The 26,050-nt window shown below is 45.0% G+C and overlaps 1 protein-coding gene across 1 annotated transcript; it reads left to right on the top strand.

The window, feature by feature from the left end:
- The first annotated feature begins 905 nt into the window (after positions 1 to 905).
- On the top strand, positions 906 to 25,358 carry LOC311001816 (uncharacterized protein). Its single transcript, XM_083992982.1, has 13 exons — positions 906 to 939; positions 1,684 to 1,857; positions 11,629 to 11,805; positions 12,070 to 12,246; positions 13,128 to 13,294; positions 13,631 to 13,813; positions 20,343 to 20,731; positions 22,778 to 22,830; positions 23,076 to 23,290; positions 23,470 to 23,738; positions 23,880 to 24,065; positions 24,153 to 24,294; positions 24,761 to 25,358. The coding sequence occupies exons 2-13, from the start codon at positions 1,688 to 1,690 to the stop codon at positions 25,120 to 25,122; spliced, it is 2,490 nt and encodes an 829-aa protein (XP_083849108.1). The 5' UTR covers positions 906 to 939; positions 1,684 to 1,687; the 3' UTR covers positions 25,123 to 25,358.
- The last annotated feature ends 692 nt before the right edge of the window (positions 25,359 to 26,050 follow it).

Genomic DNA, 26,050 nt, shown 5'->3' with positions numbered 1-26,050 from the left:
GATGGTGCCCCACCACTTTTTTACATGTAAAAACGCCACTGCATGTGAGTAAGTGAATCTTTATTGTCCCAAAACGGGCAAATGGTGTTACAGCAGCTGCTAGACATTTGAAGACACGACATACACTAAAATAGAGGAAACGACCAAGACGTAAGAAGCACAATGCACAATGATAATGGCAGGTAAAAGCAACAAAGCCACTATAAAATATATACAAAAGACAGAGAAGAAACAATAATGGGTCAAATTTAAAAGAAAAAAAAAGTCTGTCAGCTCTTTTACAACACACACTTTACTGTATTGATCATTAATTGTCTTTTACAGTTTCTTTTGAACTTAAAAAACTTTATTTACAAAGAAACAATCAGCATCATAGCAGCTGTTCACTTTTGTGTGAAAATACAATTAACAAACAGAAACTCATCAGTGTGTTTCAGTCACAGTGTGAACTGCTGTTCACTTCAGCTTCAGTTTACAACAAGAGTTTTCTGTTCTGACAAACAGTGAAAGAAACTCAACAGGAGTTGAGCTGTTAAAATCTGTTGTTTGGCCTTGTTGAGCTTAAACATTTTTACATATTTGAATTTTGTGTCAAAAGAACAAGAAACATGTTGATTGTACAGTCCACACAGACTGATGTGATGTTGTGTTCCCTGAGTTAAGAGTTTTGGAAATGTGGCTACAGAACGGAAAAAAAAGGTTCAGACACTGTAAAGAAAAACACACACAAGAAAAAAAAACAATCTTCTTTTATTCTTTATTCAGATTGGAGAACTGCAGTTTGTCAGAGATCAGCTGTTCTTCTCTGGGCTCAGCTCTGAAGTCCAACCCCTCCCACCTGAGACACCTGTACCTGAGTGGAAACAACCTTCAGGATTCAGACCTGAAAGATCTGAGTGGTTTTCTGGAGAGTCCAGACTGTAGACTGGAGACTCTGAGGTCAGTTCACTGACTGTTACTGTTATCCCGATTCTTATATTGGAAGCCCAAGAACAAACCAGAGAAGTCTCTCGTACAAAAGTAGTAGAATTTACTCAGGTCACAGATAAAGTACATCAGCGCTGGACTCGAAGTGACTTGTAGGATCTCTGCCAGGGTGTGAGCCTGACAGACCTCTCACAAGATCTCCAACAGAAGCGAGGCCTGATTTCAGGAAATGGTTCATATTTATCTTCTTGGGCTGGGCCTGCCCTGTACAGAGGTTGGGTCTCACACGACAGAATATAATTGGCCAGTTACCCGTGACGTGGACAGGTCAACCACTGTCCACGCATTTTCTCAGAATGTGATAAGCAACATGTGTGTGTGTGTGTGTGTTGTTGTTGATCAGGCGTGTATCTAATGCAACAAACCTAACTGACAGATTAAGAGAACTCAGCAGTTACATTATGTCCTTGTTTATCAGGCTAGAGTCACACTATCTGGCTTCATGTTCACACACATCAGGTTATGTGCGTTCACCAAAATACAATTAACAAACAGAATCTTTGTTGAGCTTAAACATTTTTAAATGTTTGAATTTTGTGTGAAAAGAACAAGAAACATGTTAATTGTTCAGTCCACACAGACTGATGTGATGTTGTGTTCACTGAGTTAAAAGAACCGCCCCTCCCACACACACACACACACACACACACACACACACACACACAACTCTATCTTATTCTTGTATTCTTTATTCAGATTGATGAACTGCAGTTTGTCAGAGATCAGCTGTTCTTCACTGGGCTCATCTCTGAAGTCCAACCCCTCCCACCTGAGACACCTGGACCTGAGCTACAACGACCTGCAGGATTCAGGAGTGAAGGATCTGAGTGGTTTTCTGGAGAGTCCAGACTGTAGACTGGAGACTCTGAGGTCAGACTCTGTTTTATTTCTGTGCTCAGATGAATGGGATGTGAAAGTTGTGTTGACACTGAGCTGCAGACTTGAGACTGATATTATCCTGATCCACACTGAGGGTCGTCATGGTGACGGCTGTGTTCTTCTTCTCTGCTCTCAGGCCCTGTTTACACGACAACGCTCACAGATGAAAACAGCAAAATATTTCATGGGATGTGCCTTTCGTTTAGACAGTGACGGCGTTTTGGGGGCTTGAAAACGCAATAAAGTGAAACCACCCTACAGAGTGGAAATCTTAAAAATGCTCTGCCGTTGCGTCCCCATGTAAAGGGTGAGAACGTTGGGTTACAGTGTAACCCTGGTTCTCTGAGAATAGAGAATATCTCTCCACCACATATAGAATATATGTTATGGGTTTTACTGACATTCTAGCAGCTGACGTGAAAACTTCTTTAAGACACGCCACGCCTACCGTGGCTTCCCCTGTGCCCTATAAATGGACCCAGCTGCGCAGGGATCAGCTGATTCACTCTGATTTGAACGGGTCCCGAGCGGCCTCGATGTGGAGAGATATTCTCTATTCTCAGAAAACCAGGGTTACACTGTAACCCCACGTTCTCTATCGTATGAGAATATCTCTCCACCACATATAGAATATGTGTTATGGGCTCAGTAAGACACACCATGAGGGTCCCAAGGAGACAGAGCAGACACCGCTCCAATAGTAACCCCATGAGGTAGTTTCGAATGAGACGTCCCCACCCCGGGTGCAAGGAAGAGGCCACTCAGATGGCCTGCACTCTGCTAGGCCACTGACAAGGATCATCAAGGGCACAGTGAATCAATCTTCAGGTTGCTCCCCAAAGGAGGTACTGGCGGCCACGTTCAAACTATAAAACCTTGTAAAGGTATTTGGCGTTACCCATGTGGCGGCTGCACACACTTCTGAGAGGGCCGCCCCGCGCCACAAGGCCCAGGAGGTGGATACGCCCCGTGTAGAGTGTGCTTTCACTCCCTCCGGCACTGGCTCACCCGTCTCACTGTATGCCCGGTGGATAGCCTCCACGACCCAGTGAGAAAGCCTAGCCTTAGAAACCGGCTTCCCCCGACGCTGAGGCTGTGCAGTCAGCTTATCCTCACCAACACGAGAGGCTTTTATAGCTGCTACTACACTCCTCAAGGTGGAGCTTAACTTACCTGATTCCAGGAGCTCTTGCAGGTATCTGAGTACCTCTGGAGCCGAGCATGACTTTGCGTCAAACTGGTTAGCATTGCACCATGACACAAAGAGCTCCCACCGATAGGAGTACGCTGCCCTTGTCGATGGGGCTTGAGCATTCTGCAGGGTACGAACCATTGAACCCGATAGCCCCATATCTAATAAGCTGGCCCTCTCAGTGGCCAGGCCCAGAGATTCAGCCCCTGTGGGAAGGGGTGGAACAGGGTCCCCTGCGCCTGACTCAGCAAGTCCCGGCGAACTGGGAGCTGCCATGGTGTCCCTTGCAACAGCAGTGTCACCCATGAGAACCACATCATGTGCGGCCAGTCCGGCGCCACCAGAATCACATGAACTTCCTCCTGACCGATCCTCTGCAGCAGGTTGGGCAGGAGGCTGAATGAGGGAACACATAGAGCAGCCACTGGTGTGCCATGGCATCGCAGCCCAGAGGAGGCAAATCCCTAACAGTGGGCAGTGAGCATTCTCGCTCGAGACAAACAGGTTGGCCACCGCTACTCCAAAGCGGCGCCAGATCTGCTCCACCACTGCTGGATGCAGCCTCCAGTTCCCTGGATGCGGCCCCCTCCTGGAAAGGAGGTCCGCCGCCACATTCACCCCTTCAGGCACATGCATTGCCCTGAGTGAAAGGAACTGCTTGTATGCCCATGTCCACAGTCTGTGTGCTATCCTGCACAGGTGTAGAGAGCCCATGCCTCCCTGCCTGTTGACGTATGCAGCTGCTGTGGTGCTGTCGGTTCTTATAAGCACGTGGCAGCCTTGCAGTACTGGCAGGAAATGCACCAGGGCCAGGTGAATTGCCCTCAGCTCCAAGGCGTTGATATGGTGGCCCTGCCATAGGGCTCCCCAATGCCCACTGGTCCCCCTGCCTTCATGGATAGCACCCCACCCACCAAGGGATGCATCCACAGAGACCACCTGGCGGCGCAGCACTGGGCCCAGCCTGCTGCCTCTCGCCAAGTTCTCTGGGACCTTCCACCACCTGAGAGCTGTGCACAGCTTCCCGGTAATGAGTACCGACGCCCGCAGATGCCTCTGTGGGCAGAGCCCCAAGCCATACAGGTACCTCTGTACAGGCCGCAGGTGCAGGAGAGCTAGCAGCACCACCTGTACAGCAGCGGCCATGAGACCTAGAAGGCGAAGACACAACTTCCATGTGACCCCGGCCCCCAGGTGAAACCTCTCCAGACAATCCTTGAGGGAATCCTGTCTTGCCTGAGTCAACGTGTCCCAGTCCTGGTATCCAGCCACATGCCCAGGAACTGGGTGGCCTGAGGTGGTTGCAAACTGCATTTATTTTCGTTGATGCGCCTTTTCTCTGCCTCTTCCTTTCTCACATGAAAAAATATAAAAACTTTATAAAGTGACACATAAACAAGCTACAACAGCTTTTAGCTGCTTTACCGCTATCGCTGTCAGCCAGTGACGTCACTCTGCTAACGCATTTTAATTTGACAAATTTGACATTTCAAGTTCAATTTTCATTTTGCTGGAGGATATTTGAAAATTAAATCTTAAATGTCCTTTTTCTTTATTATTTTATTTAAGTCACAGAATGAGCAGTCTTGAAGAAGAAAATGAAAATGCAGTTTGGATTATTGATTATTCATGTTATTTATGAGTCTAAAAAATTCAGCTATATTTTGAATAATCCGTTAATCCATTTTAATTTCAGACATGAATAAAACGTGGTAGGAGCGCACACCAGAATTGAAGAGGAGCTGACAGCCGGACCAAAAACATTGAAAGCCATGTCCACCTTTGTTGATTTTTTCATTAAACCTCTGGCTGAGCAGGGCGGTGCGTGGCGCAGTGGGTAGAGCGGCCGCCCCATGTAGCGGCTACAGTCCTCACCGCAGTCGCCCCGGTTCGAATCCCGTCGGGCAGCCCTTTCCTGCATGTCATTCCCCCTCTCTCTGCCTCCCCCTTTCCTGTCCGTCTATACTGTGTACTATCAAATAAAAGGCAAAATACCCCAAAAATATTTTTTAAAAAACAACATAAAATCTCTGGCTATACAGTTGCGTTAAAGATACGGGTCATATGATCTCCATCTTGGAGTCTTTAGATCCCCTGCCACCTGAATGTTTTTTGGTTACTTTTGATGTGGAGGCGCTTTACACTAATGTCCCACATAATGAAGGTATAGCAGAAAACCTTAGCAGAGATGGTCCTATCCTACAATTATTTCATGTTTCAAGATAAAAAAATTTCCTGCAACGAAAAGGTGTAGCTATGGGCTCGAATATGTCATGCAATTTTGCCAGTCTGTATGTGGGTTACCTAGAAAAAACGAAAATCCTCAATTAATTGGTCAATCCTTTTCTGCCCAGTATAGTGGTGTACAGGAGATATGTGGATGATATTTTTTGCTTGTTCCAGGGCTCCTTGTCTTCATTGTTGTCTTTCCGTGACTTCCTTAATTGTACTTCTGAGCATCTCAGATTCACTATGAGCTTTGACTAATAAAATCAGTTTCTTGGATATTTGGATCATTAGAGAAAATCATAAATTGCATACAGATCTTTTTGTTAAACCTACTGACCGCAATAGCCTATTGAGAGCAGATAGTTGTCATCCTCGTCCTCTCAAAGACAGCCTCCCATACAGTCAGTTTTGCAGGCTGAAGCGCATTTGTAAAGAGCCTTCTGCCTTTGCAAGGAATTTACAAAACATGAAGAACAAATTCAAACAAAAGGGGTACACGGAAAGGGAGCGTGCCTATGTTCCCTCAGCCCTATGTTCCCTCGGCCCTATGTTCCCTCTGGACTCTCTCTACCTATCTGGACTCTGTCTATCTGGCCTGTCTAGCCTCTACCTGGTCTTTTTACTAAACTTAACCAACTCATTTCTTCATTGCCTAAACCCAACCAATGGTGGGACCAAAGGGCTGTGGGAATAGGGCCTAATTTTCAGTGACAACAAAAGTTAGAAATGAGGGAACATAGGGCTGAGGGAACATAGGGCCTAATTTTCAGTGACAACAAAAGTTAGAAATGAGGGAACATAGGGCTGAGGGAACATAGGGCTGTGGGAACATAGGGATGACCCCCACGGGAAGACAACTTGAAGCAGCCACATCAAGAATTAACACTGTCTCTCGCACAGATCTCCTCAGAGGTTCCCAGAGAAAAAGTAATATTAGATATTCACGTTGTGCAGAACACATTAATCCCATCCTGCGCAAATATTGGGATATTCTTAAATCAGACCCTGCTTTAGGCGATTCCTCCACAGACCCCCCAATGGTGGTCTTTTCTCGTGGCAGAAATCTCAGAGATTCCCTATCCCAGATGGGAATTACAAATGTTGCGCGTGCGTGCAGTGCAATAGCACTTTCAAAACATCTTCTTTTAAACACCCAAATTCAGGTAAAAAGACCCCCATTAACTCATTGAGTGCCAACCACGTAATTTCTCGTTTTTCGTTCCCATGCGTTGAGTGCCAAAAACGTAATTTTACGTTTTTTGCTTTTTTTTTAAATTATGAAAATAGACACTTTAATACACATTATATGTAAATTTGGGGACTCTACGACGAGGAGAACTGAAATAGATGACGATCAAAGTCACATGACAGCTCATGATCTGGAAGTTTTTATCATAACTCGGCTTCTGCAAACGAGTTCTGCATGCAGATGCAGCGCAGCTGCTCCGCTCTCACCCGCGAGGCTGCAGCAGCTCGGAGCTGAACCAGGAAGCTCTCAGCCGACTGTCCGCCCGGTCTTCAGCTGGAGCAACACCGTGTCCTCCCCAAAGTCCTCCCGCGGTAAAATCTGATGGTCTCTGGGCCAAAGCAGACCGGCATCACCGACCCGTACCACAGAAGGACCGCGACCACCGGCGGGACCGGTCTTACCGAGCCGCGGTGGCCGACTGACCCTCACGTTCCGCGGGGAGAAGCTGTGACACGGCACGGTGCGTCTGTGTTATTGTTGTTTAGTGGCGCCCCCCCCGCCCCCGCTGGTGGTTTTGTGAATAGAACAACCATTGTTGTATATATTTATCTTATACGAGCCCTTTGATCCAGAAATGCGAGTGTGAGAAGAGCGACAGACACAAACAGCGCACCTTTCATAAAAGACGCTCTATCTCCTTTTCTAGAAAAAAAGGAGGGATTTTGGTGAAACCCAGCCATGTTTAGCTTGACTTTTCTCAGGAACGGAGGCACGTAGAAACAAACGGTTTGTGGCCACTTGACGCATTAAGTTAAACCTTTCAATTGAGCCACAGTATGTGTTGGTGGCAATAATATAGAATACACTGTGGCTCTACAAAAATCGTCAAAAATGGTCTAAATTGCCGGTACACTTGACTAAAACTTTGGAAAGGAGCGCGGCACTCAATGAGTTAAAGGGGTAATTTCCTGTCATTCCACGGGAGTTACACAATTTTCTGCCCATGCGGCAAACATACCCTGTAGCAGCGCACTTCATTGAAGCAGGCCATCCTATCTCCTCCCTTCGCTATCTTGGCATTGAAAAGGTGACCACCCCTAGAAGAGGTGGTGACCTTGACAACCTCCTCTTTTTAGATTTTTTCGTTGAAGACTATAACCCCAAATGGTTTAAATGTCGATTTTGAAACATTTTTTATAAATAGCTGCAAGTTTTTCCATTCCGCTTGGAGTTCGAGTGCTTTGTTATCACCCCTCCAGCTTTATTACCTGTTATGTATTAGTTCATTTTTTTTAATGAAGACACGCATTAGGCTATTAAGTGTATTCGACAGTCACCTACAATCGTCCGCCTTTGATGCAAGGGCACTGCCGTTTTGGATAAATTTGATTAATTAAGCTATTCTGACCCCCTCTTTTCCGGACTGTGCAACATCGACTGTACTTGACAATACATGTTAGTGTTGGGCGATCTTGACATTCTCAGATCGTCCTAATCGCCCTCCCAGGAGATCGCCTATAGGCGTATCCATCGCCGGGGGGGGGGGGGGTTTCGCTTTTACCGTGCACTGACTGCTGTCATGCATGCGCGCTTCGTGGCAGTAGATGGACGACATTATGGTCAGACTTCCCCAAGGCAGGCCTACAGATGGATTTCTAGGCATCTGGTATGTTGCCATAGCACTAATCCGGGGTACGTGCCAGGCGGGTGGGACAGTCCACGTGTTGATGTAAAGTGGGTAGATGGTCGGACAGGTCACAGGAGTTAAAGTCCCCGAGCAACAGGACGGGTTGGTTAGCTGCACGGGACAGGGCGGTGTTATAGCTCTCGGCTATCCTGGCTGCAGCTCCCACGAAGTCCGGCCCAGGTACATAGGCCAATATGATTGTAATCTGGCCAAACTCCCTCGGGAGGTAAAAGGGGCGAAATGAGACAACCAGGATTTCATGGTCATGTGTGCACACGTTCCCGGACGGTGTACTGGGTAGCCCAGCGTGTGTCCATATAGACACACAAACCACCGCCAATAGATTTCCGTGACGAATTAATGTCTCTGTCAGCCCGAATAATTGTGTAACCCGGCAAGTTGGGGTCTGACATCTCCTCTTTCAACCAGCTTTCCGTAAAACAGATGAGGTTACTCTGTCGGAACACATTATCATATTGAACTTTAGCGATCAGTTCATTCATCTTGTTGCTCAAAGAGCGAACATTAGAAAAAGTTATTACCGGTAGAGGATGTCTGCTGCCGCGCCTCCTTAGTCTTTCTCTCACTCCACCTCTCGATCCTCTTTTCTTTATTTTAGTCCCTTTTCGCGTTCCGGTGTTTTTGAGTTGCGGATACTTGACCAGGAGCTCCGGACCAGAGTCCCCCGGTTTGATTGAGTGCCAGCTGGTCCCGCATGTAGGTGAGGATGCCGGCTTTTCCATATAAACTCAATACTTCGGCGATTAAACTACTGAGAAGGCACACAGCCAGCCAAAGTAACATGCTGACGCTGAACTTCATTTTGCCACAAAGAGAATGCGGGCTCGATCACTTAAAACAACAAAAAACATAAAAATGACAGTAGACGAGACAGACAGGTGAGACACTGGGTCAGCAGCAGAGCCGCGCCCCCCCCAGATATCAGTGAACACCTCGTCGGGCTGTGACATCACAGGGCTGGCATCAGCAGCCTAGTCACAGTCACAACACCAGCTAAACGTGTTTCCTCAAATTTGAGGCGGAGTGGCCACCCTGTTTACCGCAGAGATTTTGTGTGCGGTCATATGACTACCTGGCTCCGTCTGATTGGACGTCGCCAGTGGCTGCATTTGATTGGTGAAACACTGTCATTTGACAGAGTATTGGAAGCAGCCAGAGAAGCAGCTTCATTAAAACAAAACAAACAGATCGCGCATTGGATCAATAAAAGAAAGTATGTGTGTAAAATCGGCAAGAAAACAAAACATTGCTGATCGTCCTCTCAATCGCCGATAGACGTTCGGATCGCCAGTTGGCACAACCCTAATACATGTCGTTGTTTTTTTGGTCCTATGTGAAACATTATTGGACAATCTGATTAATCCAGGTGTGCCTGACCATTGTGACTACTCAGACACACCTGGATTAGTCAGTGTGTCCAATAATGTAAGACAGGAAACAAAGGAGCAGCATTAAGTTCAGGAAGTAGTGGAGCTGTGCAAAGAGCCCATTCAATACCCTGGCATGAAAATCCAAGTTTTGGTTCTGCTAGACACTTTACTTACCCTTTGGAGTTGTTTTCCCATATTTCTCCACAGTTTTTATGTCGTTTATAGCAGACACCTATTTCGACTAACTGCTGTTTTTTTCTATTATTGATTGGGTCTGGTTTTTTACGTACATAGACATCTCTTTATGTAATTTTTTCCTCTGTATTATGTATGTGTTCTGGTTGTATTTCTGTGTTTTTTTCAACGGCACCACATGGATTTGGATGTCCATCAGATTTCCAATGTATTATACGCTCTTGTTTAGATTATTGTATTATTGTTGTTGTATCCATTTTGACACACTGATGGGGTTAATTTTCCTATTTATACTACCCTGTTGTCTTGGCTCGGTGACTCCCTATGTCGGGGGTGGATACGCCCCCCTCGTGTCCCACACACCTGCATCTATTTATTCCTCATTAGTGTTTTGTGTCACCATACCCTGAGGAAGACCAGGTTAGGTCAAAACGTCGGTCCCGTTTGAATTTTAATAAAATTATATTTTTCTACATCGAGGCTACGAGTCGAGCGACTGCTTTTTTCTCCTTTCACAGTTTCAGACATGAGACATTTTTGCTTTGATAGGCCAGTGTGAACCTGACGTTCAGCTCATGTACTTTACGTTTCACTGGCCTGAAAACTTTCCTCTTCTGGTCCAACTCCTGCGACATGTCTGGAAACATAGACAGACGGCATTCAAATCTTCCCTTTCCTTTAATCTGTGCTGATCACCGTGTCCCTGGTCCACTGCCTCAGGCAGTGGATCACAACCGGTCTCAGGGACTGATCCATATTCTGCATCATCTGTGCCAGTTGCCTGTGCAGCCATTCCCTCTAATTCCTCATTTCAACACCGAGCTCCTCTGAAATGATCTTCTGAACACAATCAGGCAGAGTCCCGTCAGTACCAAAGGTCTCCTTCAGTCCCACCAGTCTGCTTTGGTTCAGAGCCTCCATGTGTTGATCCTTCCTCCCCGTCACTCAGCAGCTGCTCCCACGTCATAAATAATCAATAGTCTGGTCACTTAAAGTGTGTGTGTGTGTGTGTGGTATTCTGTCCTCAGTGTGTGTGTGTCTGTCTGTACACACATCGACAGATAGCGAACAAGAGAAACTCAGAGACTGGAGTAACGTTAATGGTCTTTACTGATGTCTTCATTCTCATGAAACAATTTAGTAAAACTGAAATGATACAAAAGGCTAATTACTAATGACTGGGTTGTTACTAAAATAACATCATATATTCACATGATCATGCAGATAGCTGTAGGTCCACTGTTTATTTAGCATTAGCAACATTTACATGGAAATAAACTAAACATTTATGTAACATATCAAAATGCACAACATGAATACCTGTGTAACAACAGAATTAACTGAAAATGTGAACACAACTCACAAGTGATAATTTTCCTCAGCACAAACAGCAGGAGGAAAAGAGACGATAGCTGGAGCTGCAAGCAGACCGCATGGCAGGTAGAAGCTAATGCTTCTCTGATCCAGCTCTCTGCATGGTGTCATGTGACTAAATCTACCTATCAGAACAAAAGCTGGAATTAAACATGAACTAATGAGCTACTCTTAAACACCAGTAGGGGGAGAAAAAGCAATACGATTACAGGAAAAGTTCACTAGAACATGACAGTATGTGTGTGTGTGTGTGTGTGTGTAGTCCTGGATCAGGACTGGACCTTCAACCTTTGATCCAGTTCAGTCCTGAATCAGAGAGTTGTAGTCAGTGTTTAGTCCAACAGGTATTGATCAAATATTGATGATTGATTGGCAGACTGAGCTGAGGTCGGCAGCAGCTGATAAATCTGTGCTGACATGTGGATGATGTGTAGATGGCCATATGATGATGATCCACAACACATCCGATCAATCATTCAATCTTCTTCGTGTATTCTTTATTCAGACTGGAGTGGTGCAGGTTGTCAGAGATCAGCTGTTCTTCTCTGGTCTCAGCTCTGAAGTCCAACCCCTCCCACCTGAGACACCTGGACCTGGGCAACAACTGGAACCTGCAGGATTCAGCAGTGAAGGATCTGAGTGGTTTTCTGGAGAGTCCAGACTGTAGACTGGAGACTCTGAGGTCAGTTTACTGATCTTAGATCTTTGATCCACAACTGAACCTAATTGATCTTCACTCAGAACTTGAATCATTGACTTTGATGTCATGAATGAAGGACGTTTGAAATAGTTGTTGTCTCATGTTTCCACTTGTTCTCTCACACTGACAATGACTCTCTTCACTCCATAGTCATCAATAATCAATTATCTGATCCCTCCAAGTGTGTGTGTGTGTGTGTGTGTGTGTGTCTTAAAAAAAGAGACATTTCTTTCATTCTTTATTCAGATTGGAGTTCTGCCATTTGTCAAAGATCAGCTGTTCTACTCTGGTCTCAGCTCTGAAGTCCAACCCCTCCCCCCTGAGAGAACTGGACCTGAGTCACAACAACAACCTACAGGATTCAGACCTGAAGGATCTGCATGCTCTTGTGGAGAGTCCAGACTGTAGACTGGAGTCTGTGAGGTCAGTAGAGCGATGGATCAGTCCATGCTGCTCTCATCTCTGTTCATCCTCAGTGTAGATTATGTTGGCAGGTGCTGTAGATGTCCAGGAGTGAGGCACCAATGACCTTTCTTCCTGCACTGCAGGGTTTTTCAGTTGGAGGTGGTTCAGTTTCTAAACCACACAGTGATGCAGCAGGTAGAAGGAACACATGATGAATACCAGGGCTGCTGGGTTTCATTGGCCAGTGTTGTGATGTTGTTGGTCCTCTGTGACGTGGACATTATGTTACACATCTGGTCTCATTAGTGACAGGTACAGTAGACGTTCCTGTTACTGATGTTATTATGACAGTTGAGGTTCCTGTCACTATGCCCCCAATTGATGATGCGCCCTGGCTACTTGGCCAAGGGGATGTCCCTTTGGCCAAGTGGCAAGCGCGTATGACTCTTACCCGGGAGGTGTGGGTTCAATCCCCGCCCGGGCCCTCTTCACCTTGCCACATTATGGATGAGTTCAAAGTGTTGCTTTTACTAGTCAGCTAACTGCTAGCACTGCTGTAGTGTATCATGACAGTGCTAGTGTGGCGCTAACCATTCGGCCAAAGGGACATCCCCTTGGCCATAGTGACAGGACCCTCAACTGTCACACTAGCATGTGATAATGGGCCAATGGCTGAGGTTGGTATGTTTTATAGTTGACACTCAAGTTGACAGTAACAGGGGTAGGCAGAGGTTGGTGTAGTAGCTATAAATTTCACTCAAGTTAGAGTATTTTTACTTTAGAATAATATTCCACCCATCCATCTTCTTTCGCTTATCCGGGGCCGGGTCGCGGAGGCAGCAGTCAGAGCAGGGACACCCAGACTTCCCGCTCCCCAGACACTTCCTCCAGCTTTTCAGGAAGGATCCCAAGGAGTTCCCAGGCCAGCCGAGTGACATAGTCACTCCAGCAAGCCCTGGGTCTTCCTCTGGATCTCCTCCCGGTGGGACATGCCTGGAATACCTCCCTAGGGAGGCGTTCCGCCACTTGTATCTGAGATCTTGTTCTTTCAGAGTCATGGCCATAGGTGAGGGTAGATTGGCTGGTAAATAATATTACTCAAGTAAAAGAAAAACATAGGCATCAAATATTTCCTTGAGTAAGAAAGTAAAAAACTACCTGAGTAACCTCTGATTTATTGGTTTTATAGTCAGAGCATTAAAGCAACAATATGTAGTTTTTCGACCTTAAAATAATGTTTCTAAACTCATTGAAGTGGTAGAAAAATGGTTAATAATAGGATGAATGGTGCCGCCGCTGCAGTCTGAGCGGGGTCACGCTGGCTGAAACGGTATTATGTAACTTTCACTGTGCGGGTAGGAACACTGTGATTCTGGTACACCGCAGCTCCGCTGAGCTCCAGAGGCCCAGTTCAAGCCCAGTCTCCCTGCTCTCACCCACACGAGTGCCTTGTGCTGGGCTGCATGGACTCCCCTCCAGAGCTCACACAGGGGAGGCTGGCTGGCCAGCTCTGGAGCTTTGCTTGGCAATGGCAACGACAACGGTACCAGTACCAATGACTGCAACAATGACGGCAACAGTACTGGTAATGACAACGGCACCAATACCCAGGGCCGCCCCTGCCTACACGCAGAACACGCACAGTGCGTAGGGCCCCGCGATCCAATAGGGGCCCCGTTTTGCACAAAGGATGCGCATATGCACAACCGTGGGGTGCACTACTAGATCAGCTGTCAGCGCGAGGCAGGAGTATGTAATCTGCAATGATTGACAGCAATCGATCTGACCAATCACAAAACAAGAGGAAACTCGTGCTTCTCTCGAAGGTGGGTATTTGTTGAAGTTAGTGCTGGGCCGTATTAACGGCGCCGTTAACGCCGTTAATGTCTGTTAACGCTGTTGTTAACGGCCCAGCACTAGTAAAAATGTAAAACTTTGTGGCATAAGCAAGCACTAAACCTCCATACTCAGCACAGCTGCTGCTGCTATTCAAGAGGTAGGAGTAGAGATGCTAGCCTCCAGTCCATTTAGCTAGAGTCTAGATGTGGACTGTGGTCTGGAGATGAAAGTAATTTTCCAGCAGCCCTTACCATTTATTAAATGTCTTGTTAAAACCTTTGTCTGCATATGCATTCACCTCTGTTGAAAGGCAGTGGTAAATGTATCAGTTGTCATATTTTCGGCAAAAGTTTATTATCTATTTTATCACCACACAAGGATTTGGCTAATGTTATTTTAATGGATGTAAAATGTCGCCATCTGTTGGTAAATTTAATCTATGACAGGCAGCTTTGGAGGAGATATTAGAGATAAATATTGATAGAAATGAGTGTATTTGATACTTCAGCTGACAGAAGGAACTAAATTTGAATGTAGCTACATTTTGAAATATCAGTCTGTTTGGTACTGAATTAGTATGTTTGGATTGTATAGCCTATGTAGCATCCCCGGCTAAATGATGGTCGAACTCTCAAACTGATGGTTCACAATGTTTTATTCCTTGGACCGTATTCAATGTAAACACACCGTAAGAGCTATGAAAAGAAGAAAACAAAATACAGTTACCTTTACTCTTACTTGACATTACCTTTAACTGCCTTTATCACAATCATGTAAGTTGACTTTTTATCGAATAAACTTATTGTAGACTCACAGGTTTTACTCTATGAATTATATTTTAACTGCTACGATTGATGTTACAATCATGAGGGAAAATTCACATTTTAACTGAAAGACAACCTCACATAGAGTGCAATATAAAACAATATTTGACATGAAATTAGCATTTTTAACCGTTCGTTTTTAACCTTAGCAGACCTTATATAAAACAGACAAAATACATCCTGTTGCATTACTAAAACAACCTACGAGTTAGCTTATAGCTTCATCTCACTTCAATACAGACCGACACGGCAGCTCGGCCGATGCTAATAGTAGCTACCGCTAACCACAATACGTTTTATGCATGAAAATATCAACGGCGACCAAACTCGAGCCGGACATAAATATAGCATGAAATGGTAACAAAACAAACCTTGTGCCCCTTATTAGCCAGGTGCTAGGGCGTTCCATGTGAGTTAGGCACACTTTGCTTGCTTTTAGCATTGAAGACACACTCTTAGTCTTGCAGACACACTTTTCCTACTGCCGGTAAAGTCCGAAGCACCGGATGTGTACGAGGTCTCGGCGAGACGCTTTCAAAATAAAAGCACTGAATATCCGTCTGCTTAATATATATAAAAATAAAAGCCTGGCTTTATAGAATGTTACTAAGTAAACATAAAAACACATTTATAAAAATACTATGCTCATATTAAAGGTCATTTACAGCCTATATAATAATAATAATGATGATAATAATGACAATAATAGTAATAATAGATAGCAATTAGCAATCTTTTTTTTTATTTTTTTTAAAATATTGATATTAGTATATGTATAGAAGTAGTAGTAGGCTACTGCCAGTATTAGTGGTTGTAGTTCGGTTATATAATCGGTTATAGTAGGGCCCGAAGAAATCTTTTCGCTTAGGGCCCCATTTTGGTCAGGGGCATCCCTGCCAATACCAGCAACAAATTCACGTAGGCTGTGCTTTTCTGGCAACAAGATAGCAGACAGTTCTTCCAGCACCAGGTTCAGGTTCAGGTTCAGGTTCAGGTTCAGTTTATTTCATGTCCCAAGGGGCAATTTGGGTTGCAGCTCATAGGATCACATAAAGGTGTAAAACATAAAACATAGAAACATATAGTGACATGAAACACGCATCAGTATAAATAGCATGTGCACTGACTGTGTCATATGACTGTCATATAAGAAATATAAAATATAAGAAATATGGCACTGAATTCTACATACTGGGGCTTTAATGTAATCAAACACCAAAATATAAAAGAGGCAATGAACAAATTCAGATAAGGAATATCACTTAACAACAAAATCTTTACAGAGTAACACAAATTAAGGCAAATTCAGCCACAAATAACATCCATAAACTGTGTGTGTGTGTGTGTGTGTGTGTGTGTGTGTGTGTGTGTGTGTGTGTGTGTGTGTGTGTGTGTGTGTGTGTGTGTGTGTGTGTGGTCATACTTCGTGTTGGATGGTTAACGCAGTTGGCTGCCTATGAAAAAACACAGATAGCTGTCAGGACCAGATGGACAGGACAGGACCCACAGAGCAGATCTGAGACGAACGGGTTCAATAGATGGAGTTTATTACCAGGCAAGAGTCGATACACAGGAAGTCAGTCCACAGGACTACAGTACAAAATCGTGAGGCAGAGGCAGGTCGAGAAACAGGCGAGGGTCAGATACCAAAAACGGGTAACACAGACTACACTAGGGAAAATCCACGAGGAACAGGGCCGGAACACTACAGACGCAGACGAACTGACAAAGACATGTGGGGAGAGAGGGGTATACAAGCACAAGAGGGATGAGACACAGGTGCTGACAATCAGTAATCAAGGGAGAACTAGACAGGAAGTGAGGAATACATGCAGGGAGAGAAAATAAAAGACAAACAGGAAACACAAAACAACAAGTCAAACTTTACGGGCCCTGACAATAGCCAGCACTCATAGGTTTGTACTCTTAATCTCTCTCTTTAATCCAGGCAGCGGGGGCCCACAACGTACGTGTTTCAGCAACACAGCTTTTTTCAGCGTTGTGAGGAGAGGCGAAACTGACGTGGTATATCTAACAATTTCATGCCATAACAGCTGAACACAGCGTCATTAAGACATGTCAGACCCCTCAAGAGTAGACTAGCCAGGAGAAAAGTAATAAATATATATGTAAATCACAAATAACCAAGAAATAATGCTTAAATTTAGCACATAGATGTAGACATACTGGAATCAGAACATTGTTATATTATGGTGAGTTGTAACAAAGAACGTAATAAGTGAATTAAAAATATAACAAACCATGTGACCGTCTACAATCAGTAGGTAACAATTTTTATGTAATGCAAACAGCAGAACCTACGTTCTTTCCGTGTCATGGTCTGGAGACTAGCAACACTACAAGTATCACCCCGACCAATCATCATTCACGACTGATCACGACCCTGCGTGTTCATGGGCCGTCGGGAAGGCGTCACAACAACCTGTCAGTCATGGATACTGTAGCGCTGTGTGTGATGCCGTCTTCTGCTCCGACAGGAAAAATAACTGGAAGAGAAAGTGATGATGGCGCCGTTCCTGAGTCTGACTGTCTGTTCTTCACAGAGGGATACATGAGGGATATTAACGGATGTGTTCACCTCAAAACCATTCAATTATATTGGGCACATGAAGCACATGTTCACTGTGTGTAAACAATGCGTCAGAGCTCTGTCGTCCTATTGGTCGACATAAAGATTAACGTCGTAGGAAATGTCAGACTAGGAGAAGAAATGCAAAAAATTCTCACATGCTAGATTTCTGTCAGAGCGTCGTAGAGCATCGTAGACGTAAAACCACCAATCATCAATTATGTCACACTACACGTTTGTTTGTTGTTCCCGACGCTGCCGGGCACGATGCTGGAAATGTGTCCGCCATGACGAAATCGTGTTAAAATCGACCTGAAATCGTGTCGTCTGAACCCATCTTAAGAGTCAGATACAGAATTATGTGCAGCAGCTGGAATATCAGGACAGCACTGATCCTGAACTTCCTGTAGTTACGGTGGCGTTAGTTTTCTAGATCTGATTGATTAAGATCCATCTTCTCTATTTTCTTTGATCTGATCCTTTAAACCCCACCTGGTCCAGATCAGATTTAGTAAACATGGTGACACCATGGTAACCTGGTTGAACATGAGACTTAAAGCTCTGGTTGATCCCAAAGTTCACTGACTAACACATTGGTCAGGATTAGTTAGAACTCAGCTGGGTTAGTCTGATCCTGGATCAGCACAGTTTGGTTTAATAAAACGAACTCGAACAAAACCTGATTATTTCCCTCTGACTCTGTTGTGTGTGTTCCTACAGGATCGGCAGGGGAGAGGTGATTCAAGCTTCCAGAGACAAAACCTGTGAGTACTGAACCTCTTCATCAGTCTGACTATGAAATGAATCTGGGCTCATTTCACCTCCAATAGTTTTATGAATTGCATGTTGTTTTTTTATACTTTATTTTTTGGCTTGAATACAATACATAGGGACAAAAAAATGAAACAAAGGACAACAGAGAGGGTCATCATAGGCAAGAAGTGATGTTTCAATTTATATGTGTATGAATCTTTTCTTCCTTTGAAATCATCAATTTTCTTTATTTTCACTGATTATCTCCTGTGGCAAGACAAGGCAATTTTATTTGTATAGCCCATTTTTACAAACAGTTTGTCTCAAAGGGCTTTACATGGCATCATAACAACATCCTCTGTCCTTAGACCCTCACATCGACTGAGGAAAAACTCCATAAAACCCTTTTAACAGGGAAAAATTGGAGAAACCTCAGGGTGAGCAACAGAGGAGGGATCCCGCACCCAGGACGGGCAGACGGGACATAAATATTGTATACAGACAATAAAATAGTTTACAACACAACAATATGTAAAAACATAGAAACAAGAGCTGATGAAGGCAGCTTCAGGTGGGAGGAAAGACAGGGACTGGATGGCAGACTGGTTCATGGGAAGGGAGGACAGGCCGGTTTAACAGCAGGGGAAAGGGTGGTGGGGGGGGTGATGCAGACGGCGGTTGGTGCAGAGAGATGGAGCTCCGGTGGATCTGTGAGACACAGAGAGAGAGAGACACCAAGGCCAAACTACAAAGTTAAACAGATAATTATAATGACACGAGGAGAGGAGAGGAGAGGAGAGGAGAGGTGTTTCATTAAAGCAGAAGTAAGTGGTCCGGTCGTTTTCGCTAATGCTGCGTTCCAGGCAGGCTTTTGAAATCGTAAATTACAGCTTCAAGTCACAACTTACGACTTTGTAGCGTTCCAGGCAACCCACTCGTGTTTTTCCGACCTGTTTTACCGGTGAAAGTCACTATAACGGCCACTCGTAACTTCCGACCGGTGAACTCGTACCAGATCGAACTGGTATGACTTCACGGTCGGAAAAATACAAGTTTCCTTGAACGCACCATAACAGTCCTCGTCCCTACGTCGCCACATTCACGGCGTCCCTTGGCTGCACACACAGCCCTGCATGCAGTTCTCTCTCCTCATTGGATAAAAACTGTAGGATACGATAAATGTTTTCTCCTCGGCTCAGAGCAGAGCAGAGGGACTGACAGACCCGTGTTTCAGACCAAACACTCTATGTAAGTGATTGCTGTCGGAAGATATAACTATTTAAGACTTATATTAACACAAATATATCACTTACTTCTGCTTTAAGTGTCGGTAGTGTTGCACCGTGGCCGTGAAGCAGCCCCGGCGGCATTGGGGAGCCGTGTCCGCCCTGGACTGGAAGCTGTTTATTTTGTTCAGCCTCAAGCAAATAAAATGTAGGTTGAAAAAGTTTCCATAGTACCACGTTCACCCGTGCCCCAGTTTAATCTACAACATGTGAACGTGTGGTGGTTTTGCCTCTTTTCCAGCGATGTGAATCTTTGGGTGTCTCACGATTAGATTCAAAATCGATTCTCATATGCACACCCTCATAAATTTGCATTGCCTATAACAACGGCGCTGATAAAAAAAAAGGACGGCGCTCCGCTCTCCAGCTCCACAGAGGAGCTGTCAGAGAAGCTCTGCGGCAGGCCATCAACTCCCTTTGCAGTGCTCCAGAACAGTCCAGTCGCTGGCTCTGGATGAAGAGGAAAGACAGTGTCAGCAGTAGCAGCTGAGTAAGCAGGAGATCCAGTGCAGAGGGGGGCATACCTGGGATGCCAGGTGGTGCTGATGAGCCCTCTGGAGGTGTCGGGGGCTAGTCATTGAAACACCGATGAAGGAGGGTGCTCACCAGACGATCCCCCCGCCCCCATCAGCATGAAGAACAATATTGCACCTAGTAACACCTGAAAACACCTAGTCGTATCTTTGAACTGAATTGAACTATTGACAGACAGCAGCATGAACCACATGGTCAGGTGGAGTTTATTTCTGACTTGCATATGATAAAGAGAAGGATAGCAAACACTAATTTCTGAGATGTTCCTTGTTTCTTCTCTTTCAACAGGTGACTCAAAGCTGACGGTTTTTGGCGATGACACAAAGCCAAAGGTCTCTGAGGACGACTCAAAGCCGAAGGTCTCTGAGGACAACGCAGAGCTGAAGACCTCTGAGGATGACTCAAAGCTGAAGGAATCTGAGGATGACTCAAAGCTGAAGACCTCTGGGGATGACTCAAAGCTGAAGGAATCTGAGGACGACTCAAAGCTGAAGACCTCTGAGGATGACTCAAAGCTGAAGGAATCTGAGGATGACTCAAAGCTGAAGACCTCTGAGGATGACTCAAAGCTGAAGGAATCTGAGGATGAGTCCAAGCTGAAGGCCCCTGAGGATGGCTCAAAGGTGAAGAGGTTTGATGAAGACAGCTTGAGGCTTAAGGAAAACGCAAAGCTGAAGGTGAGAGAAAAACATTGTATCCTGATTTTCCAGACAGACTTCAGGGCTCAACAGAGGGCTAAAAATATTCAGAGGATGGTCTCAGTGACAGCAGGTCAAGTAGAGGGTTCCAGATGTAATGATCTGTCTGTTGATCTCCCACTACATCCTACCTTCACTCAAGACACGAGATTTCTCAACTCCTTCACTTGGGGCAGCAATTCACCCTCAAACCAGAGAGAGAAGCAGTGTTTTCTGGCTGAGAACCAAAGCCTCAGATTTGGAGGTCCTGATTCTCATCCCTGTTTACCTCTTCTCGGCTAAGCCTTGAGATCCTTCTCATGAATATCATGAACAGGATTGGGGACAAGGGACAACTTTGGTTAAGTCCAATTTACACTGCAAATATGTTTGGCTTTCTTCTGAGAATACAGACACATCACTCACTCTTTGGTTGTACATGGACGGAATGGCTTGTAGCAACAAGTGTGTTACCTCATAATGGACCCCCCACAGAGTGTCCAGGGGCACATGGTTGTAAGCCTTATCCAAGTCCTCAATACACTTGTAGACTGGCTGATCAAACCCCCATGCCCCCCACAGAGCTCCTGCAAAGGTAAAGGGCAAGTCAACTGATCCACATCCAGGACAGAATCCATATTGCTCCCTCTGGTTTGAGCTTCTCTTCCAGCCCCCTGATGTGAAATTATCCAAGGAGGCAGAGTAGTATGTAATAGTTGGAGCACAAAACCCTGGTTTGCCACTTCACAGGTTTTGTACCCAACCTTCACATGACATTGAAAAGATGTGTAGGCCAAGACAGCCCTACAATATCAGGAGCCTTAAGCATCTCAGAGTGAATCTCCACCCTAAGTCCTCCTACTTCAGCTTGGTAGCTTCCCTCCTGCTGAAATCCACCAGTGAGCTCTTATGTTGCTACAGGCACTGATGACCTTGAGGCCACAGCTACCAATGACTGCCTCTGCAATGTTGGCTCTGTCTGTGACCTCGAGGGGATGAAGGGAATACAGAAAATAAACAAGTACATGAATAATGTATAGTCGCTCACCCACAAGAAATGCAGCTCAAACTATTTGCCAACAAGAAATGTCATGGACCTAGTGTTTCACGTGAAAAAGGTCTACAATTAACAGAAAACCCAAATTAACAATGATAACCTCAAGGATGAATTTATTAGATTATAGTCACGGTTATGTCACAATATAATTCTCTACAGAACCTGCTGCTTCTCAGATGCAGTCTGTAAATTTTTACACTGACATCAAATCCTGGTGTCACAATCAGTACGTTTACATGCACAGCTTAATCGAGCTGTGTTCAAAATTCAATTTTGCCGTCTAATCGGACTTCTGTCCTTGTCCCAGTTTACATGCAATTGAGAAAATCAAATAACTGGCGGGAACGTGTCCTCCTCCTTAACACCAGGTCGCGATAGTGCGTCGTTCCATGGGTTAATACGGAACCTTTTCCTGTTGACCTATTAGCCAGGCGGAAAACCAGCATTTTCTAACAACAGCAACAGCTTTGTTCATCTCGAACGTTACTTATTGTGCAGATAAGGTGCACGCTATCCCTCGTGGTCATGGTGATTTCAAGAGGCAGACAAGAATGCCATATAACGCTACAACAATAGCTTTTGCCACCGGCTTTCTTGGATGTTTTTGTTCCGGGGTCTTACACCAGTGTGGGGGGTGTGGAGCATGCGCATATGTGTTGTCCAGTTATACTCCGACTAAGGCGTATACATGACGGAGAAAATCGAATTCCAATCGCATTATCTGGGTGTCTTAATCAGAGTTCTCCAACTCCGATTTCAGTCAGACTAAGGTGTTTACATGCACTTCAGTTGTCCACTTATAGTCGGATTAAGGCAATAATTTGTTTTTTTCAAGTGTCATGTAAACATACTGACTGTCAGTCCCCTCAGACTCTGTCCACTGTGCCTCAGGTCACTCAGGACTGTGGAACAAATCCGTTGGCTTCACTCAACACAATATATTTTTAATTGTAATAAACCAGCTTACATTGTTTTTCTCTGAATTGCAGCAGTCAAGCTTCAAACCTGAACTGGAAACTAAATCTACACAAGTCTCATACAGGTAAACATGCAATAAACTCAGTCAACACAGCTTTTGCCAAAGGACCCTCCTCTTCCTTCACAGCTTCTCCTGAGCCACAGCAGATGTGTTTCTGCAGCGTTGGTCTCATGGTCGACTGTCTGAGGGAACATCGGCTGGATCAGCTCCCAGTCAGCTGAGTCAGGAGGAACACGATGTTTTAGCCAATGTTGAACCTTTTTCATCTCAGGGTCTGAGGTGGTCACTCAGCCTTCTGTGCCCCACAGGTTCAGGTGTCCTGGTCCAGGCCAGTTCCAGTGTTCTTCAACTGGACTGGTGTTTGTTACGGCTCAGGAGGCGGAGCTGTTCTACAGGACTGTCCAATGGGATGAGAGCAGCCTCCACTCAGTTGGCAAGATGGCTGCAGGACCGCTGTTCAATATCCAGTGTCCTGAGGATGCCGTCCGCCAGCTCCACCTCCCACATTGTGAAACAAAGGATGGTGAGCAAGTGATTGTGTTGTGTGACCATCTAATTGACATGTACGTTTATTACAGGAATATAATGGAAAATCGGGGCACTGTCCTTCACCAGCCTCCAGATTAATTTCCTGATGTTGACAACAGTGACTGAAATGATCACTGCTGTTGTAATGAGGTTGTTGTCTCTGTGTTTCCACAGCTCTGCTCTGTGACGGTCTGCTGTCTGTCGCCCACATCACTGATGATGGAATGAGCTTTATCGAGCCCCTGCAGATCACAGACACTCATGTGATCATTTCAGTTCCTCATCTTTCTGCCTTTGGTCTGGTTAAGAACAGTATACAGAGGTGGTTGAACAACTTGAAATCAGTTCGCAGCCAAATTCTGCTGTTCCACCAACCAAACCTCACGGCACGGGGGCAAAGCCTCAATGTGCATCTGCTGCCTAAGAACGTCCCCCTGGATGTGGTAAGGCTACAGATTGAAGTGTTAGAGCTTCACTTTGCTTCACTTTCCAAATTCATCACTAACAGACCAGATGTCATGAACCAACACATCCACATTGTTTCATGGACACCGTGTCTCTGTGTCGCCTGGTCACCACTTCAGCAAGTCTTACGCAAACATTCACATGAATTCAAGGATGACGGTCAAAGATCTAATGAAATGCTGGTTTTCCAGGTGAAGGCGAAGCACAATAACTGTGAGATCATCACGACGACTTCTGACAGCACACTCGTCAAAAATAAAACTTACAAAGTTCACTGTCCACACGCCAATAGAGTCCAGCCTAAGGTGAGTGTTTCAGGCTAAAGCTGACATGATTCCTCAAACTGCTGTCACTCACCTGGAGACACTGACGCAGGTGCTGCTGCTTTTCAGAAAAAAGACTTTGACCTGGACTATGGACCAAATTACCACCCGACGTTTCAGATCATCCTGCCTTCAAGCGCAGAGGAAGCCGATGTAGAGGTCCGAGATGAAACCGAGACAGCTGTGTGGGAGTGTCAGATTCTTCTGCCAGGTAAAGTCTTCATCCGCCTGACGTAGACCTGACTGCTGAGTGGTGTCTCTGTCTTATTGGGCCTCAGATCATCTTCTGTCTGCTTGTATTCTGTGGTCTATTCTTGTTGAGCTATACGGTATCCCACACTTCAGTTTCTCCAAGTTCCTGTTGATGTGTCTGTAACTTGTGAGTCTGCCACATGTCGTCGTCCCAGAGTCAGAGCTCGTCACTTTAAAATCATTAGAGCTGAAAATGCTCAGAAGTGATGTTGGATGGACTTTACAGTTGTGTTCGGCCTAGTGTGATCACTGGTGACTTCTGGGTTACTGCTGTAAGGACTTTCTACAGAGCCCTGAACTGAGACAAGCAAACTGGACGAGATTGTTTTTCATGAGTGGTTCCATCCCAACACTTGTTATTGAATTTGCTTCTAAAGCACAGATGTGTTTTTTGAACACAAGTATCTTTCTTGTTCACCTTCCAGGTCCTCCTCGAGAACCAACTCCAAGTGTCTCCGCTCCGACTCCAAGTGTCTTGGCTCCTTCTCCAAGTGTCTCAGCTCCAACTCCAAGTGTCTCAGCAGCAGAGAGGCTGAAGTCTGCTCGGACTGAGTTCATTGAGAGAGTGACCGAACCGGTTCTTCATAAACTACTGGATAAACTCCTGGACTGTGAGGTGGTAACTGACGGTGAAATGGAGTCTGTTGCTATGATAGCAAACAGGGAAGACAAAGCTCGAAAGGTGATCGACACCGTACGAAAAAAAGGAGAAGCAGCTTGTTCAGATCTGATCAGAGTTCTGTGTGAGGTGGATCACTGCCTATCAACACAGCTGAAGCTGAGTTAGAAACAGTCTCTCCTGTGTTTGTGTCTCACACAAATGTCTTAAATGCTTTTTGTTATTTGTTTTGGAACATTTGGTAAAACCCTTTAAAGTCCCAGACTTGTCAGAGTCACCTGAACTAGGGGTCGACCGATAGTGGATTTTAAAGGCCAATATAATAACAATACTTTGGAGAATTGAAAAGCCGATAGCTGGTTAATTGGCCCATTCCTCATTAACTGTATTTGTGACAAGTTTAATTTTTGTGGTCTATTTTGTTTCATATGTCGTAAAAAAGAAGTTAATCTAAGTTCATCAAGGTTTTTTTTTTAGAAAGACATAAATGATAATAAATGCAGTGCAATAAATAAGATGTAAAATGGTTAACATTGATGAATAATTTGATTAAAACTATGTCAATGTAGAAGATAATTTTAGTCTTGAACTAAACACCTTGATGTGAGGTTTGAAAGGCATCTGGTCACATGACTGGGTAGAGGCTTACACTTCAGATGGACAGTATGTGTTTTCATGTGATTCTTATTTATTTCTGTTATGCTAACATGGTAAAGCCTTATAAATGATGGATGAGGGTTGATGAGGGGGGGCAGTGCTTGGTAACTTTGTCCGCCAAAATTAATTATAAATAATCATAAAGACTAGTGGTCTATTTGCTTTATATTAAATTGTTTTTGACCTTTGACCTTCATTCCAAATCTCTGCAACTTCTGTTTGTTTTTTTCTTTACTTCTTTACAGGCGCGCTGGAAGTTGATTTCAGTGGGGGGGGCTGGGGGCTGCTACCTAAATGTATAACATAGGCTACGCAGCGAGGGGGGGGGGGGGGCGTGAGCGCGTTCTGGGTTCGCCTATACTGTATTGATATAGAAAATCAATAAAGGGGACAGGAGACGAGATAGCGTGTCTAGCAACTCTGCTTCACTTTACTCCTC

This window comes from Trachurus trachurus (genome assembly GCF_905171665.1).
Source record: "Trachurus trachurus genome assembly, chromosome: 3".
Lineage (NCBI taxonomy): Eukaryota > Metazoa > Chordata > Actinopteri > Carangiformes > Carangidae > Trachurus > Trachurus trachurus.
The sequence above is the reverse complement of the archived record's forward strand: the minus strand, read 5'-3'. Positions and strand labels throughout refer to the sequence as shown.